The sequence below is a fragment of the Lontra canadensis genome, unplaced genomic scaffold (genome assembly GCF_010015895.1).
Source record: "Lontra canadensis isolate GAN:19392208 unplaced genomic scaffold, GSC_riverotter_1.0 scaffold98, whole genome shotgun sequence".
Lineage (NCBI taxonomy): Eukaryota > Metazoa > Chordata > Mammalia > Carnivora > Mustelidae > Lontra > Lontra canadensis.
In genome coordinates, this window is record NW_022631092.1 from 7,400,923 (window position 1) to 7,419,966 (window position 19,044).

Consider the following 19,044-nt stretch of genomic DNA (forward strand, 5'->3'; position numbering starts at 1 on the left):
GGAATCCCTACTTTATAGACCATAGATTCACTGACAAATTATCTATTTTTTGGAGGACTGGAGGTTGAGGGTAAATAAGATGCCAGCCTTCAGGTTGACTCTTGGAAAGGAGCTTTATAAAAAATGTTCAACTGTAAGTAAAAGGAAGGAGAAAATTGCCTTAACCCACTGGACTGGGTTTTATATAGATGTAATGGGCAAAAAAGCAAGTCCTAAGAGGTTCTAAACTGGGAGGGGAATTTTAAGAATGAACGTAAGGGAGAAGACACTCTGGAAATAAGTCCAATAGCAGTTTCCCAAAGAGAAGCTACAGAAAATGCTTGGCTTATAGAACCCTATTTTAGACTTTCCGAAGATGTCAATTATTATGATTAAGTTTATATACACATTATATATAGCTTACATATTTATATATAAAAGATAATAAAATTGTCTTAGCTCAATAAACTTTATCGATCTGTAGTAAATCACATAGAACCTTTTCTCTAATTTATCACAGATAACTTGCCATACTTTAAAACTGAAGAAAAAGGAAGAATTATTGCCAATTCAGACAAAGATACTCATACACCTAAAATGGTTTCTGCTAGCATTTATTTGAGAAAATTTACACAAAAATCCCCGATCCAACATTTACAAGTGAATCTGTAGAAATCCCACATGCCTCTTTCCATTAAGCAAACAGAAAAATGGCTAATGACAGGAATTTATGACAATGGTATAACAGCGCTTAAACTGTATCATTCCCCTATCTGTATTATACAGACTGTGTTCAAAAGGCTCAAAATGGAGGAAAGCAGATAAACTCTTCATTTTTAAAGCTGATTTACCCTTGTACTAGCCTTCTATCAAAGGCAAATAATTTTTAATTTTGATAAAATGAAGGTGTAATTATCAATGAACTTTAAACTGAAAGCACAAGTGTCTGAGCTGGTATTTTTGGCATGTGAGTAAAAAGGAAAGAATGGAAAAAAAAAAATCCCAGTTTCACAAAGTCACACTCGGAAACAGAAACATCATTAAAATAAAATATTCTCCTCTCCTACCTTTTTCTTTGCCATTTTGTCAAACAGAAGAACTTTCATTGCTTCTGAAAAAGGGGAAAGGCACCATTCAGAAATGAGAGTTTCTTATTAGGCTAAAGGTACAAAACAAAATTTGACCTTTAGACCTCTAAGAATGGATCTGACCCACAAGTATGGTTATTCTCTTCCCTACCTGGATGTATCCTCTGTCATCTAGTGTATGTAATACCACAGATGGACTTTCTCAACATCCACTGTCCTATGTTCAGGATTTGGCCTCCAGGTTCTCAGGAGCCGTACCTATCAATTCCCACCAGCAGATGGCAATGTTGCACAAATTAATGCCACACCAGGGGCATTCACAGAAGTCAAGAGTGGGGGATAAAGGGCTTTCGGGTTCACAGTAGCTGGAACATTAACAGCCTGAGATTTTACAACATAACTAACTCCCTCTTTTACTTTTGTATTTTACCCTGGCCATCACAACAGTGTTCTGTTAATTCTAATGCACTGCTTAACCGCAAGCTATATGCCCTAAGTTCTGTAATTCTTGCCTCTGCAGTTAGACAAAGCCCTGTAACAGTCTGCAGGGGTTAAGAAATTACAGAAAGGACAGACTCCTATCCATTTTCCTGGGTGAAATGGAGATATTTTCAAGTGACATTATTTTTCGTAACTGTCCACAAACATGCTCATTTGTAACCATACCTTTGCTTACTTAATGGCCTTTAGGCACCTTACATTCCCACAGTAATTCTTGGCTTTGCGTTTGCAACATTCAGTTTCAAGTATTTGTTCTATTCATAATCCTCCCAGGTGTGTTTTTCTTAGACCCCAAATGTCTTAATTTGCTAGATGGAACACATAAGGACAGGAATTAAGTCAGTGACTGGCCACGTAAGAGTAGTTGGTAAATTTTACTTGTATTTTCCTTGCTAGAAGTTATGTTAAAAATTCAAGCAACCACGTATCTGACAAAGAACTTGTATCTAGGATATATAAGGAACTCTGTAACTTAGTAGAAAAAACAAGCTAATTAGAAAGTGCGTAAAAAGGATAGGAAAGGATATTTCATTGAGGAGGATATATGGACGATAAATAAGCACATGAAAAGAGGCTCAACATCATCTGCCATTAGGAAAATGCAAATTAAAACCATAATGAGGCATTACTAGACACACCTATGAGAATGACTAAAATAAAAAATAACAACAATAGCAAATACTGGAGAGGATTTAGAGAAATTGGACTGGTCACATGTTGCTGGTGGGAAGGTAAAATGGCAGTCACTCCAAGAAGAGAATAGGATGGTTTCTCACAAAAATAAACACGTGCTTATCATACAACCCAGCAACTGCCCTCTTGGGCATTTATTTATCCCAGAGAAATGAGAATTTATGTTCACATGAAAACCTGTACATGAATGCTCATAGCAGCTTTAGTAGAAATGGCCAAAAACTGACAAAGACCTAATGTCCTTCAATGGGGGAATGGTTAAACAAACTGTGGTACCTGTGTACCATGAAATACTCCTTAGCAATAAAAAGAAGCAAGCCGTTGATAACATGCAGCAACGTGGATGGATTTCAAGGGAATTATGCTGAGTTTTAAAAGCCAATCTCAAAAGGTTACATACTGTATGATTCCATTTATAAAACATTCTTGAAATGACAAATTAGAGATGGAGAACAGATCAGTGGTTGCCAGAAGTTGGGGCTTTGGGGAAAAGAAGGGAGCTGGTTATGGTTATAAAAAGTAGTAGTACAGGGATAAGAGAGTTGGGACTGTTCTCTATCCTGCGGTGGTGATCACACAAATCCACACCTGATAAAACTGCATAGAGCTAAACACACATAAATACACAAAAGAGGTTCAAGCAGTTGAGCACAAATATTTTAATTCTCTAAAATGAAGTCCTCTTTAAGAGTTATGTACAGTACAAAGCTCATTTCTATGAGGTGTCCATCTATCACCCTTTCAAGAGACATGAATTTATGAAAGGAAATCACCAGAAGCTACCTAAACATTTCAGCTAAGGGTCAAGAGAAAGCGAAGTGTGTTTTCACAAAGAAATCCAAAGAGGACAATCAGAATGAAACAAGTTCAACATGGTCATACAAACCTTGGTAAAGGAACTAAAGTGGAAGACCAAGCTGGGGAGCAAGTAGGAAAAGGAAAGAAAATATGGTTCAAACAGATCACAGGAGGAAACCCAGTACAAATGCTGACTTTGGCATTACCTAGGTAACCCCTATTTTTTGTTATAGAGGACTCTAATAATAGTCCTATTGTTGCAAAACTAGTCCCAATGCTACCAAGTTAAAAAGAAGTCTCTCACTGACTTGTTGGGTGTAGGCAGTAACCCCTGTCCTCCCACACCAAAAGAGATCAGTTCTGGCAAGAAAGCTCCAATGTGCCTTGATGGTGCTGTTAGTAGGATGCCCTAGGTCAGGCGTGTCCCAGTGATGTTCAGCTGGCCGAGATACAAGGTGGGAGGAGACTGGGCCTTATTACTCAATCAACTTCTTGGCCTTGAAAAAGCGACGCAGGTAGAAGACCTGCCAGGTGGCTAGTCCAATGAGGCAGAACATTGAAAAGATGCTGAAGTACAGGACCCGAGTGTTTGTTGACTCTAAAAAAAACAAAAGTGTTATAAGGCAATGAAGTGAGGCTCAGCGGGCTACACAGTGGGCGGGGGGGGGGGGGGGGGGGAAAAAATAAACTTCACTCAGTCCCTAGACCTGACAGTAGATTTTGGATTGTTTTTTCTTAAAAGTTCACTGTTCTAGAAGAAAAAAAAATTCACCGTTCCAGATATAAATGTTAGAAATTACAAAGATTACTACTATCAGTTTGATACTCAATAAGCTGAGAATATGGTTAACTGCATACCACAGAAATTTCTATCCCCTTGAAAATCTAACAAAGCTCGTGTACCTGGAGAAGCAGCAACACTGAAGTAAGGGATCATCCCATTCCCCCATCCCCAACTGGCAAAACTGAGAAAAGAGCTCGGTCTCCTTTACGAAGAAACCAGAGCTGCTCTCCCCTCACCATTGGTATCTCGCATCTCCTCCTCTCGCTTCTTCATGTAGGCAAAATCGTTAACGATGGATTCTGAAAGGTCTTCTAAGCGTCGGAGCTCCACCTCTAAAGGCTTGAGCTTCTCAACCTTGGCAATCTGGAAAAGAAAGGAATTATGAACCCACTCCTTGACAAAACTGCTTTAGTCTAGAACACAAGGCGACAGATGAGTGAAAAGTTTCACCAAACCCGGGGCACTTGGCTGGCTCGGTTGGTAGAGCGTGTGATTCTTTATCTCAGGGTTGTGGGTTTGGGCCCCACGTTAGATGTAGAGATTACTTAAAAATAAAATCTTAAAAAAAAAAAATAGTTTTACCAAACTTAAAATCTTTTGTTATCACTCTAACATATTTTAAAATCTGGGCTTCTGTCCTTCCGCACAAACTGTTCCTATGTTTCCATCTCAGACTTTTTTGATACTTTAATTTTGATTAAAACCTCCTTGGAAGTACTATAATATGGTAGGTTATAAAGTAAAATATTTTCCTAAGATTTCTTATTTTATTGTTTAAAAGATTTTATTATTTATTTGAGAGAGAGAGAGCAAGAGAGGGAACACAGCTGGGGAAGGGGGGAGAGGAGAAGCAGGCTTTTACACTGACCTTCTATTCATGTCCAAGAAAGAAACAACATTTATCAGCACAGTTGGAGTCATTGTTAGTCAGACGTGATTTCAAAAGAAAACCCTCCAAATTCCCAATACACAATGCACAGGAATGAGAGTATATGTAACTATAACATCAAGATAACAACTCAAACTATAAAATTAGAGAATTCTTGTTTGATCCTTTAAATCCCACAATAGCTTTAGAGTTTATATCGGAGCTCCAGAGCCCAGATGAATCCTAGCTTTGCTAAAAAACCAAAAAATAAAAAATGCAAAAACAAAAACCACTACATTTTTTTTTAAAGAATTACATAGCCAGTTATCAAAAGAAATCTCCGAGGACCTCCCTGTATGCTAAAGAAGGAAGGATGTGAGAAAGAAATGAACTGTTTTCCTTTCTCAGCCTAGACCACTGTGAAACCTCCAAGAGTACCTAGTAACTAAAGGCAGATATGACAAAAGCAAAGATTTCATTATTCTATTTTTGTTTTTTTTCCATCAATCTAAGACTGTGATTTACTTTTAAAATGAGGATATACCACCAGAGTTTTCTAGATCTTAAAACTCATATACCAGTTGCTCTTAGATCTTTTCTACATAGAGAATTCATCAAAAATTCTTTTTCTATGGGTGCCTGATGGCTCAGTTAAGCGTCTGCCTTCAGCTCCGATCATGATCCCGAGGTCCTAGGATCGAGCCCCGCGTTGTGCTCTCTGCTCAGTGGGGATTCTGCTTCTCCCGTTCCCTCTGCTCCCCTGCTCATGATCTCTCACTCTATCTCAAATAAATAAAATCTTTAAAAAAAATTTTCTATATCTGCTTCTTTACTCTCTATTTATTTTATGTTCTCTATAGAACTCCCTACCTTTTCTTCTCTTTTGTCCAATTCACCTTCTTTGTTCTTTTTCAGTTAATGTTAACAGCAGTTAACATGGGATGAATAGGAAGAGTTTAAGGGTGTTCTTATGCTCTCTTTGCTCATCTACATTCTGCACTGAACATGTGAAGTTACTGAAAATTAAAGTTATTTGGGGAAACCTAGGTGGCTCAGATGATTAAGCATCTGTCTTCGGCTCAGTCTGAGATCTCCAGGTCCTGGGATCAAGCCCCACGTCTGGCTCCCAGTTCAGTGGGGAGTCTGCTTCTCCTTCTCCCTCTGCCTCTTCCCCTCCTTGTGCTCTCTTTGCCTCTCTCTCTCTCTCAAATGAATAAGTAAAATCTTAGAAAAAAAATTTTTAAAAAGTCACTTAAAATAAAACTAGAAATTGCTGTTAGGATGTGGATATAAAAATTAAGTATTTATTTATTTATATATTTTTAAAGACTTTATTTATTTGAGAAAGAGAGAGCACAAGCAGGCATAGTGGCAGGCAGAGGGAGAGAGAGAAGACGACCCTGACCAGGACCTGAGCCAAAGGCAGCCATTTAACCAATTGAGCCACCCAGGCGTCCCTTAAGCTTATATTTAAATAAGGTACTTAAAGTGTGATGACTCTGCAATGATCCACCTAAGATTTCTTAGACTAGATGTACATTTTCTTACATTCGTAAAATGTTGGCTTAGAATTAATGACATGACTGAGAGCTAGAAACAGAATGAAGCTAACGGACTATAACATTTAACTAATGTTAGTTAATGCATTTAGCTAACTCTCCTAGCTTAATGCCCAAATGCCAAATTTTGTCATTAATTTAGAATATGTATCTGTTCATCTCGTATAGAGCCACAGAGCAAAAAAATTCCCCAGGGAAAAGATATCAATACAAGATATATATATATATAAAATAAGCTCAGCTTTCACCTGTTTAACATTTTCCCTCCTGGTTTATACTTTTATCTCCAAAGCTTCCTGAATGAGACAGTATAAAAGCAATGGCATGAAATTTCTTTAGCAATAAATGATTTAGGGCTCTCTAAATAGAAACTTGCAAAAAGAACTGGAGATGAAACTATGGCCATGCCTCAGCCAGCTGAAAATATTCTTTATTTTAAAGATTTTATTTATTTGACGGGGGGGGGGGGGGGGGGGGGGGGAGCAAGCACAAGCAGGGGGATCCACAGAGGGAGAGGGATTAAGCAGGCTCCCCGCTGAGCAAAGGAGCCCAACAGGACCCTGCAATCCTGACCTGAGCTGATAGCAGAAGCTTAACCAACTAAGCCACCCAGGCGCCCCTGAAAATATTCTTTAAAAAAAAAAATAAAAATAAAAATAAAAATACTTTGAAGACTACTTCTAACCCTCCTCACCTTTTTTGTTAAATGACAATAGGCCAAATGCCTAAAACCTGAAATGCCCTAAAACCTGAAAAACCAAGTAAACTTGGTATTGAGGATGGCCTTTGTAGATTACAGAACAAAAATCCTGCTCCCAATCCTTTCCTTTTCTGATGTTTCATTTATTTTTTTGTTGTACAGGCAAGACATAAACATGCTCTCTTGCTACACATGTCAACTATTCAGAAGCAAAGGGAACAAAAACAAAAAGCCTACCTTCACGTGGCTCCTCAATTCCCATTACTCACACATTCCTTCTCAAAGGTAACCATGGTCATGCATTTGGTGTGTATCTTTCTAGACCTTGCTAGAAAGATACATGCTATTTATGCGTTGGTGTGCATATAAATGTACACAGAAACACACAATTAAAAACATATTTATTTATGGGGGTCCTACTGCACTCATTGTCCACAGCTTGCTTTTTTTCATTTAATAAGTTCTTTCCAAAAACTTATGTGCTTATAGATATACCTGTTCTTCTTAACTGCTACCCAGGATTCCATACTGCCTACAGGCCATTGTTTACTTAATCATTCAATTCCCCAACTATTTTCCAGTAGAGGTCCTACTCCAAACTCTGGTTCTATTCATAACCAAACAGTCCAATTCCCATTTTTCCTTGATGTTGGAAATGTTGTTGATGTTATTTCCTCAATGAAATAACCCTTTCCTTAATTTGGTAAATTATTTTCAGCCTCCTATGAGTGGGATGAAGGTCTCTTTCCCTAAAACACATCTCTGCCTAATAAAGAACTTTATTTACTTGATATTAATTTTAAATCTAGGAAAGTTAAAGAACTGCCAAGAGACTCAAACAATGTTGAAAACCAACTTTCTATTCCAACCATCTAACACATCGTGGATACTGAATGGAAAATAACAGTAATTATGGATATATATTTACATTTAATCTACACCTAGAGATAAAAAAAAAATGTACAAAGCGGTCTTTAAAAAAAAACAAAAACATTTTAAGACCCTAACCACAGTGCTTTCTTGAGTGCTTACTACGTGCAAGGAACAAAGATAAATGATGATCTCTGCTCGTAAGAAGCTCATAGTCTGGTGGGGAGGCTCATATAAAAAGCTATAACCATAATATAAGGCGTTATATATTAACGTCTACAACATAGGCACACATTAAAAGTGAAAAGGAAAGAAAATAGCCCAAGATTAATCTTAGTTGCGAGGATAAAGGAAAGCTTAACAGGAAGCGGGTGAGGTGGGTCTCACAAATGACGCAGGATTTTGAGAGATGAGAGAGAAAGACATTCAAGGCTGAGGGGAAACCTGCAAACCAAAACACAGAGGGAGGACACTGCAGGCAGACCTTGTTTAGAATGTACATTGTCTGATCTGTGTGCGCATGTGCGTGTACTCATGTGTCAACACACACCCATTCTTGGGGGAGGGTGGTTGGTAATCGCAAACATAATGCTCAAAAACTCGGGTGGAACTCAACTGAGCAGAGGATGAAGAAAGTAGTATAAAGAATTAGATCTATCAGTATATATCCACAATGTGTATATATTTTATCCCCTATAATCTTGCTTAATCCTCATAACCCTATATAAGGTGAATATTATCATCCCTAAAATTGTCAGATGCGTAAATTAAGATTCAAAGTGTTAAATAACTTGCCCAAGTTCTCAGAGCTTGATGGGAGTGGAGACTGGAATCCAAGTCTGAGTTTATATTTTATTCTGAAGGTACTAAAAGTTTGATGAAGGAGACTAGCAGACTCCACTAAGTTTTTTCTGGATCAAAGGTGAAGTGATCAAGCTATATTAGGCCACAAGGATCTGGGTAAGTTGTCCAGTTTATTAGTCAAACTTCCCTGGTTTCATGCTGCTATTATTTTAATTTTTACAGACTAAGAGAGTAAAAATGTTATGCAAATTGTCGTCACTATTCTCAGGAAGACCCTCTTCCCTTGCCCAGGACTAAGTATTCAATGAGTATCATCAAGACTTTTATCATAGTCAGTACAAAAAGATAACCAGAACACCTGTATCAAAAATCCCCACTGACTGTTGTTCTGCTCTTCCTAAAATGTGTGATTTAATGTTCAAACTGTCTGTAAGAATGTGAAATTATGCTTGTTTCATGACTGCACGCCATTATTCCAGTCTACTTACTTCTCTCTACTCAGGCTGGAAGGGTGATCTGTATTTTGCCAACAGCTTGATGAAAGCAAAGCCTACTTGACGTTATGTACCAGAGGTTGTCCACTAGAGGGTAGCATTTCCCCTGTAAACTGTACAATGGCCATTCAATGAAGAGTACTAGAACTACAAAGGAGTTCATTTGACAAATGAAACTGAAGTTTCCACAGTTATCAAGTCCACTGGGTGGAACACCAGGCTAGCAGATCCACGGTCTCTTGAATGCCTAGACAAGGTCACCAGAGCATTTATTCAGCATCAGAACTGCAAAGCTCTGCTGCTGTAAAATGCAAGCAAAACCATACCTTTGACTTCCAAAAGCCTATCTGCTCAGTATACCCAAATCCTTCCTATCTTTCAAGCCTTAACCATGAAGCTTCCTTTAACCACTTCCGTCAACACCCACTCCCTCTTTCCTAAAGTCCTACAGCACTCAGACCGTGCCACATAATTAATAATCATACACTGTCATAGTCACACTGTTTTTTTCCCCACACTAGTTTGGCCCCAGAACTCACACAATGTATACTTTGTGTAGCATCCCCATTTGATGCCTTCTTCAGAGGAGCCAAGTTTCTCATAGGAGATTAATAAGTGTTGTTGGTGTCCTGAAGCAAGGCTTCCTCAGAGCGCTCTGCATCTACTCTGACCTAGTACTCAGGAGAAAGTCTTCCCTACCATGCTATCTCTCATCTGCGGTGGTCAGGACTGCTTGGAAAAGCTGCAATTCAGAAAGACTTTCCCTGCATATTTCCAAAAATACGTGAAATTACCCTTTTTTTTTTTTTTTAGATTTTATTTATTTGACAGACAGAGATCACAAGTAGGCAGAGAGGCAGGCAGAGTGAGAAGGAAGCAGGCTCCCCACCGAATAGAGAGCCTGACACGGGGCTCGATCCCAGGACCCTGGGACCATGACCCAAGCCGAAGGCAGAGGCCCCACCCCACTGAGCCACCCAAGCGCCCCCAAATTACCCTTCTTAAGCCATATCCAAATCTTCCACTGCCCTAGCAATGACTGGAACCTAGAATTCAGAGTCATATGTAATTATACCAAGGAAACGTTCTCTGAAAAACTTCTTAAAACACACGTGAAACCGACCTCTCTATAGAGAATTATTGGATTGTTTTCCTTGGTGGAGCACTGAAACTCAAGAGAAGCTTCTTGTGGTAAGCCAATTTCAGTCAAATTGCTGTTACCTCCACACTCCCCACCAGAGCCCCCCAAATTTTAGAAGAGTAACAGCGGAGTTCATCTAGGCTCCATAATGAAGATAAAGAAGGCAGACCTCAGCCAAAGGCAAGTCTACTTGTGTGGGGAGATACGTGAATCACAAGCCTCTTCAGAGAAGCTCAAAAGGTCAAGAATGTGCCAACATAAGGCCAGACTATACGGCCAATCTTAGGCTTATATGGAACTTAGCATGATCCTATTTACTTTGTCAGAGTTTCCAGAAAGGGTAGGCAAAGGGAGCAAAATCTACTGAACTAACCAAACTATGGGTCGGGTTCCTTGCCCATACGTTATTCCATTTAGCTCATGTCAAAGAGAAGTATTTTGGAGCTAGTACACAGAACCAGAGTTCTTCTTCCCTAAGGGCACTCAAAAAAAGTAGAACTTTTGGAAAGTCTCCAGCTGTTGCTCCAACAAGGGCAACTGTTTTTGGTATACACGTTGACAGCAAATGAAACACTGACAGAACTCACAGGCACAAGAGGATTTTAGTTGTGCTGAAAATGCAGACATCCACATCAAGAAGGGACATACACTGCCCCAGAGTTAGAGGATGGGTCAGATAGCTCCTTCTTCGTGGGATAGTTACTACCTTCATTTCCGCAACTGCAGGATTAGACAATTAGTTCTCCTAAGCAGCTGCTCTAGTTCCACAGACCACAAACTCATAAAAAAAAAAAAAAATACTGGCTCAATTCACATATCGACTCTATACAGATGTGCCCCCCCCAACCATGGGCAAAAGACAGTGGTGAAAGGGCCTTAAAATTCAACACAGGAAATCAAAAGTGCTTTATTTCTGAGGACATAAGCATTCTGAACTCTTTAAAGAATTCAAACTACAAGACTCTATGCTTCTTTACAATAGGACAACCATTCCAGCTTCTAAATATCATCTTACATTTGTACTGTTTACATACTAACTTCACATGCACTGATTAAGTAAATCCTCTGTAACAATTTAGTAGGCATTGGAGCCCTCTGGCCCAGCTACTGAAACACTGACTACTATTCAATTTTACAAAACCACAAGGGACTTTAGAATCATGAAGCCCACAACTGTGAGGGAGAAACTTAAAGAAATGTGCCATCCCCCCAAAGCCAAATGCTTATACCAACAGGCCCAAATCCTCTGGAGATAAAAGCTATTACTTCAAGGGCCTGAAATTAAATGCCTCAGAACCTCTACATACACTCAGTGCTCTCTGGTAATTAACTAGAGAACAAGTGTTTCTATTATTCATGTTCTTGTCACAGGCATTTGCTGAGAAACAAGTAACAGCTATTTCTAAGCAAGATTCAAGGGAGCCTAGCCACTGACTGAGGAAAGGGCTGCTTTTCGTCTGTGTTGAAACCACTTCTCCTCTACCTCAGTTTGCTTTTTGGGGGGAGGGGGAGGTAGGGCTGGTGGTAAGATCGCCAAAAAGAGTAGTAGCAGGAGTTAGTTTCTTGGTTAAGAAACAAAATTTAGAGCTGTGTTGTAACTATGTGCGTAACGACGCTTAAGACGTGCCAGACTTCCAAAGCAGGAAGCAGGCAAAGGAAGTGCTGTGGTTTCCTTTCTGGTAGGGATTCCCCTCTTGGGTTAAGCAGAAGGTCAGGAAAGATAAAAGCCCTTCCCCAATGTCAACAAAGTCCAAGGATGGTAGACATTCCAGGAGGAACAGGAGTTCTAACATGCTTTGTGACAGAGATGTCCACATCATTTTCCATGTAAACTCGCAATAATGCCCTCTGTTTTAGAGGGAAAAATGGTATCTAATGTCTAATCAAGTGCCCTATTACTTAATATAATGGCAGCCATCGTATCAGGAGGAAAAAGTTACAACAGGTAAAATTTCTGGTGTAACAATGCACGCCGGTTTAGCAAGTGGTGTCAAGTTAAGAAGATAGCAGCAGTCATCGAAAACTGAAAATCATCTTACCTACTCTTCTACCTCAGAAAAACTGCAACAAGATTTTCTCTTTTTTACCTTACAATAGCATTTTTACAACATCTTATTTAAATATAATTAAGATTGCCCTCAACCATCAAAGTTTAAAAAGGATTATTTCAATTTACTCTTCATTTCATCAAATAAAGAGGCTCTTTTGCTTTCTTTCTGTTTTTTAACTAAACCAGCTTAGACACAGAAACAAAGCAATTCAAAGTCTCTACCAGGAACTATCTTCCATTCACTACCTCTAGCGCCTCCCTCCCTCCTGTTGATCACCTACAAATAACTCAGCCTTGTGTTCTTCTACTGGATATCTGAACTATGAAAAAGAGGAAAAACTTGAGCTGCAATTGTTGTACTGCTACTTCCTGTTGGAGAATTAGCTGGTCACTTCCAATCTTCTTCCATTTTAGGACATTTCCCTCCCAGGTCCTGACCAAAGATGGAGCAACTTTCTGTGGGTTCACTAGTCCCAGAAAATTCTCTCAAATCACTTAAATCAACTTTCTTTTATTTAGTTTACATTCTTTAAAAAACCATTTACATTTCCTGTCCCCCACCTCTTCTTCATACCTTCAGGTCCTGTTGTAAGACGATTTCTGATCTGGGTAAAAACACTCAACTTTCTGTAAAGACCAATCCTCCAGGCTTAAATAGTTCTTGTGGCTTTGGGGTTTTTAAAATGATTTTATTTATTTGAGAGAAAGAAAGAGAGAGAAAGTACGCCTACAAGCAGGGGGAGGAGGAGAAGGAGAGGGAGAAGCCGACTCTCCACTGAACAGGGAGCCCAACATAGGGCTCAATCCCAGGGCCCTGAGATCATGACCTGAGTTGAAGGCAGATGCTTAACAACTGAGCCACCCAGGTGGTCCCTACACACCAACACTGTCTATAGGGTAGTTGGTTCAGTCATTTGGCCGAAGCCACAGCCAGAATTATTGTTCAAGGCTGTTAACACAACTTTTTGTATCAATAAGATTGTAGCTGGTTGTCACATGACTGCTGAGAAAACAAAAGCCTTCTGGGCAAAGCACAGCCAGTTGGCCTGACTGGGTCACAGAAGCCTCATAGCATAGCACACTACTACTGGCTGTTAGAGCAGGACATACCTCTTCGTAATTTTTCGCCTCCACTCCGTGCTTCATGTCTAGAATCACGAGTTGATCAGGTATCCGCCCTGTTCCTGAGAAAGAAATCAAAAGATTCATTGTGTAGAATATTTGAAATTCCGGGAAATCACCCACCCACCCTCCCTCTCTCTAACCCCTACCCTCTCAATAGAGGGAAACAGCCACAACTCCTCCCCCTACTCAGCTGCAGAAAATTCCTGGCTCTGGCTAAAATCACAAGCATTCCAGACAAAGCCTCTATCTGTGTGGGGTGCCGGAAAGCAACGAGAACATGCTGCTGGCAAACATCTCTGAGCCGGCAGGACACAAGACACTGCAGCTGGTACTGCACAGGGACAGAAGAGCAGAAGAGACAATGTATAGGCTTACTGGATTAGGAAATAAAAGTCGAGTCAAAACAGTACAAAACTGAGAGGCATATAGACCAATAGGTAGTGGGCACCAACTAAGACTGAAAGGTATGTTTCCACATCTGAAAAGGGTGCCCTGTCAAATTTTGAAAAAAAGGATTATTGGATATATGCTAAGCTTGGATTTACTTAACATAAACATAAGTACTGAAAACATCACAGAATTTAGCTAATATTCCACTTTAATTCAAGCCTTTTGGTTCAATGTAAGGACATTTCAGTAGGTCGGTAAAATGTTATAGGACCCACAAAACACTTAAAAGAGAACAGCCCAAGAAAAACACTTGTAAACAAGAGTACAATTTTCAGGGATGCTACTTAGAAAGAGAAATATCTATTTGGGACAGGAGTGCCAACAAAGCTAGGCTCATATTAGAAAAGGTAAACTGATTCAGCTTGATCAAAAAAGAATTTAATCTTAAATCAACAGGTAGGAGAGATAAAAAGAGTCAAGAGTCCCAGAAAACTGCTCAGCCCCAGTCCCCAGGAATTCACGTAATTATCTGTGAAATAGAAAACTGCCTCCATGGGGGGCATCTGAGTGGCTCAGTTGATGAAGCGTCTGCCTTTGGCTCAGATCATGATCCCAGAGTCCCGGGACATCCCGTTAGGCTCAGAGCCTGCTTCTCCCTCTGCCTGCCACTCCCCCTGCTTGTGTGCTCGTGCGCGCGCGCTCTCTCTCTCTCTCTTCTCTCTCTGACAATAAATAAATAAATATATAAATTATTTTTAAAAACCCTGCCTACATGGAATTAGGAGTTTAGGGCAACAGTGCCACTTAAGCAGGGGAGTTCTCCAAACTACAAGCCAGAGAGAACAGTACTACACTCTGCGTCTTGAAGCTTCTGAAATGGACTGAAGTCAATTCAATAACTACTCAGTGAGAACACACTAGGTGACTGAATTACAATCTCTGCCTTCAAATAATTCGATGGGGATCTAAGACAAGCATGCATAAGAGCTATGATCCAAATGCAAAGCAGTAAAAATCTGAAGAGGAAAAAACCAGTTCAGATAATCCCAGCTATGGAGTAAAGGTTAGAGAAGGGAAGGGAGTAGCTGTGGACAGACTTTACTAAATAGAGAGAGCAACTGAAGTCAAGGACAAAGTACTCTAGGCAAAGGGCAAAGCACAGGCAAGGGCTCAAACACTGAAATGAGTATGGATGTTTAAAAGACAGTTAAGAAGTTCTTTTAGACAGATTAGAAGGATCAACCTGAAAGGAACAGAGGGGCGCCCGGCTGACTCAGTTCGTAGCACATGTGGCTCTTGGTCTTGGGTTGAGTTTGAGCCCCACATTGGGTGTTAAGAGATTACTTAAAAATAACATAAAAATCTTTTTAAAAATGCACATCAGGGGTGCCTGTGTGGCTCAGATGGTTAAGCATCTGCCTTCAGCTCAGGTCATGATCCCAGGATCCTGGGACTGACTCCACATCAGGCTCTTTGGTCAGCAGGGAGCCTGCTTCTCCATCTGTCTGCCATTCTCCCTGCTTATGCTCCGTCTCTCTCTCTGACAAATAAATAAATAAAAATCTTGGGGTGCCTGGGTGGCTCAGTTTGGGTGTCTGCCTTCAGCTCAGGTCATAATCCCAAGATTTGGGAATTGAGCCCTGCATCAGGCTCCCTGCTCAGCGGGGGGCCTGCTTCTCCCTCTTCCGCTCCGTCTGCTAGTATTCCTCTCTTGCTGTCTCTCTGTCAAATAAATAAACAAAATATTCAAAAATAAATAAAAATAAATCTTTTTAAAAGTGTAAATTAAAAAAGAGAGAGAGAAAGCAACAGAAATAACACTACTTAGGTAGGACTAAGAAACTAAGTCACAGATGCCTTCTGAGCATTAAACCAGTCAGTCTGCAAAACAAAACAAAAAGTGGCACCCAGAGAGGGAGATCTCTTCCCTCAAATCCAATATGTAATCGTGATCACAGCACTGGCCCGTAACAGATGCAGTGCAGATTTTTGCTTCTCCTTCCTCATTTAAAAAATTATGAAACTGAATCAGCTTGTAACCCCACCTGGCCCAAAAGATGAAAATATTTTCTTCTTAACAGACTCTTCCCAACATCTCTCTGTTGCCACAGCACAGCATAGCATTATTCAAACACAAGTGAAACCATGAAACCACAGACCTCTGACTATTCTCAGTCTAGACCACAGGGTCTCTTGCACAGACCAGCTAGCCTAGCCCCTTAGCTGACATCATGGCCCTAAAGGGTCCCTTTTGTTAAAAACAAAACAAAACAAACACCAAACTTCTCCGCATTTCTCTGTCAAATGGACAATTTCTTTTCTTTTCCTTTTTTTTAAAGATTTTATTTATTTATTTGACAGACAGAGATCACAAGTAGGCAGAGAGAGAGAGGAGGAAGCAGGCTCCCCGCTGAGCAGAGAGCCCTATGCGGGGCTCGATCCCAGGACCCTGACCAAAGGCAGAGGCTTTAACCCACTGAGCCACCCAGGCGCCCCAAATGGACAATATCTTAAAAGCTGCTCCAAAGACTATAAGGTATCTCGTTTCAGTATCAATATAAATGAAACTAGAAATTGAGTGCTGACTATACTGCTGTGTGTATACATTTACACATATATACACACACCTATGTATTGGGGGGTACAACAGGGGGAGAGGGAGATAGGAAATCTTACACAGGCTCCACGTCCACATATGTATTTGGGGGGTACAACAGGGAGACAGGGTGATAGAAAATCTCATGCAGGCTCCACGTCCAGCACGGAGCCCAACGCAGGGCTCGATCCCAGGCCTGAGATCACTCATGACCTGAGCCAAAATCAAGAGCCAGCCACTTAACCAACTGAGCCACCCAGGCGCCCCAACACAATCCATGATTTAAAAGAGTTCACATTTGTGTGGTGACAGATACAGACACAGAAGATATTCTGAAAGAAGTATCAGTATAACTCGATGATAGGCTGAAAAAGGCAAGAATAAGTTCAAAATGTGAGCCCAAGTAACTGGGAGGATAGGGGTTAGTAAGAGGGGGAATTCGTTTGAAAGGGAGGCTTGTGAACACAGTCTGAGACACCTTGGTTTTGAGGCAAGAGTGGCACAACCATGTGGAGATGTCTAGAATATAGTTGAGACACCCTGGAACTGGCACCAGTGGGAGCAGACAGAAGGGTATCAGTGATGAAATCACCATTAAAATCCTTTAATTTTTTAAAATTTTTCATCTATTTGCCCATTTACTTCTGGCAAACTCCGTTAGCTTTTAGGCTAAATTGACCAACTTTGGATCAAGGGAGTGAATTCTTTTTTTCTTTTTAAAGATTTTATTTATTTATTTGACAGACAGAGATCACAAGCAGGCAGGGTGGCAGGCAGAGAGAGAGAGTGGGGGAAGCAGGCTCCCTGCTGAGCAGAGAGCCCGATGCGGGGCTCGATCCCAGGACCCTGGGATCATGACCTGAGCAGAAGGCAGAGGCTTAACCCACTGAGCCACCCAGGCGCCCCAAGGGAGTGAATTCTTGATGAACTGTCAAAAGCAGCTGGTTTGTCTGCTGTCCCGGGAAGGGAAGCTACTGACACTGTTAAGCAAAGGCGCTCGCTCTTCTTCCGGGATCCTATGTTCTGAATATTCTACAAATGTAAAACTGGCAGAGGTCCTTCTGCTACTACCCAGAAGCAGCCCGAGACTAAAATTAAATGGAGGCAAGGAAAGGAAACACTGAGAGGTAGAGTTCCAATGACACTGTTAAAACACCAAGATGCAGCTGTGCCTGAGGTGAGCACCCCACTGCAAACTCCCTAGTTCAGAAAGTCCAACGATCTCTCTCTTCTTTTTCTTTAAGACACTTTGAGTTTTTACGTCCTGCAGCCCCAAAGGGTCCCAACTAATATAACAATTATAAACGCATTAAGCTTTTAGAGTCTAGTGTCCTTTAAGCTAAAGAATAGGGAGTAAAAAGGACTCTGCCTTTTCACCCATTACTAAGCACAGAAGCCATCAAGTATTCAGAATGAACGGTACTATGGGGTCTTGACCTTGAGATGCACAGAAGAATCCACACCAAGATAGAACTAGGAAAATGCTCTGGAGACCGAAAGTATTTCTAACTTTGCCATATATTGTTTGTCAGACAGGCCTTATTTCTAATCCCTGAGAAAATGTGTCACTAGCATATATATAAATGCATTATATTCCAGCATCTACATGGAATTCACCTCTATCATTCAAGCCAGATAGGTCACAGCATTGAAGAAATGCCTACTCCTGTACATGAAGAACTCAGCTGATTAGCCAACTTTCACTCATATGTGTGAAAGACATAAACAAATGTAGTTTCCTTTTCCTTTTCCCAATAGCCCAAGAGAGAAAGTTCATGCTCTAACTTGAGAGGAGACACTTAATTCAGGGAAAACACTCTGATTACTTACCCTTGCTCTCAAAACACACTTCAAACATGTCATAATCTTCAGTGGTAAAGGCAAATTTCCCCTTGGTTGCATCTTCCTTGGAGTATAGAATATGACCAGCAGAATCTGTGATCTAAAATAAAAGGTAAGTAAGAACAGGAAGCAAGTAACACTGGGGAAGAGAACTTAACAGAAACTGGAGAATGGGAAGAAACAATGTTTAGGAAGACAGTTGATATTTCTCATTATGATGACTATACTCAGTCCGTTCTTAAAGACAGGAACTGGATTAGACGATGAAACCCAAATACTGCAAATTTCTTTCCTTCAAACATACGTACAGCCACACTTAAGGCTAAAACGTCACTGTTACTGAGTGTCTTACCATACTAAAAAGGCAATACAACTGATATAAATTGGGCTTATTAGCAAAAGTTTGCTATAGAAAATGTATACCAGTATCAATACCTAGAAAGAGACAGGTCACAAAAATGAAGTGGACAATTACCAGAAGAACGTACTACAAAAAGGAGAAAGACAGAGAAGAACACATGTCTTCTAGGATCATAGGGGAAGGGAGGGAAAAATGAAACAAGATAAAACCAGACAAGGAGATAAAACTTAAGAGACTCTTGGTCTCAGGAAACAAACTGAAGGTCGCTGGAGAGGAGGAGGGTGCTCAGAGGGATCGGGTGGCGGTGTGATCGGCACTGGGGAAGGTATGTGCTATGGTGAGTGCTGTGAATTGTGTAAGACCAATGAATCACAGACCTGTACCCCTAGTACCTCTAAAAC

General features: G+C 40.4%; 1 protein-coding gene across 1 annotated transcript in view; it reads right to left on the reverse strand.

Moving 5' to 3' along the window:
- Positions 1 to 577: 577 nt before the first annotated feature.
- The window catches only part of TMED10 (transmembrane p24 trafficking protein 10), a 38,691-nt gene continuing 20,224 nt past the window's right edge, over positions 578 to 19,044 (reverse strand). The window contains exons 2-5 of the mRNA XM_032837527.1: positions 18,271 to 18,382; positions 13,440 to 13,513; positions 4,080 to 4,206; positions 578 to 3,657 (exon numbers count right to left, since the gene is read on the reverse strand). Coding sequence (XP_032693418.1) covers positions 3,536 to 3,657; positions 4,080 to 4,206; positions 13,440 to 13,513; positions 18,271 to 18,382 — 435 coding nt within the window. The 3' untranslated portion in view covers positions 578 to 3,535. The remainder of the gene's footprint in view (positions 3,658 to 4,079; positions 4,207 to 13,439; positions 13,514 to 18,270; positions 18,383 to 19,044) is intronic.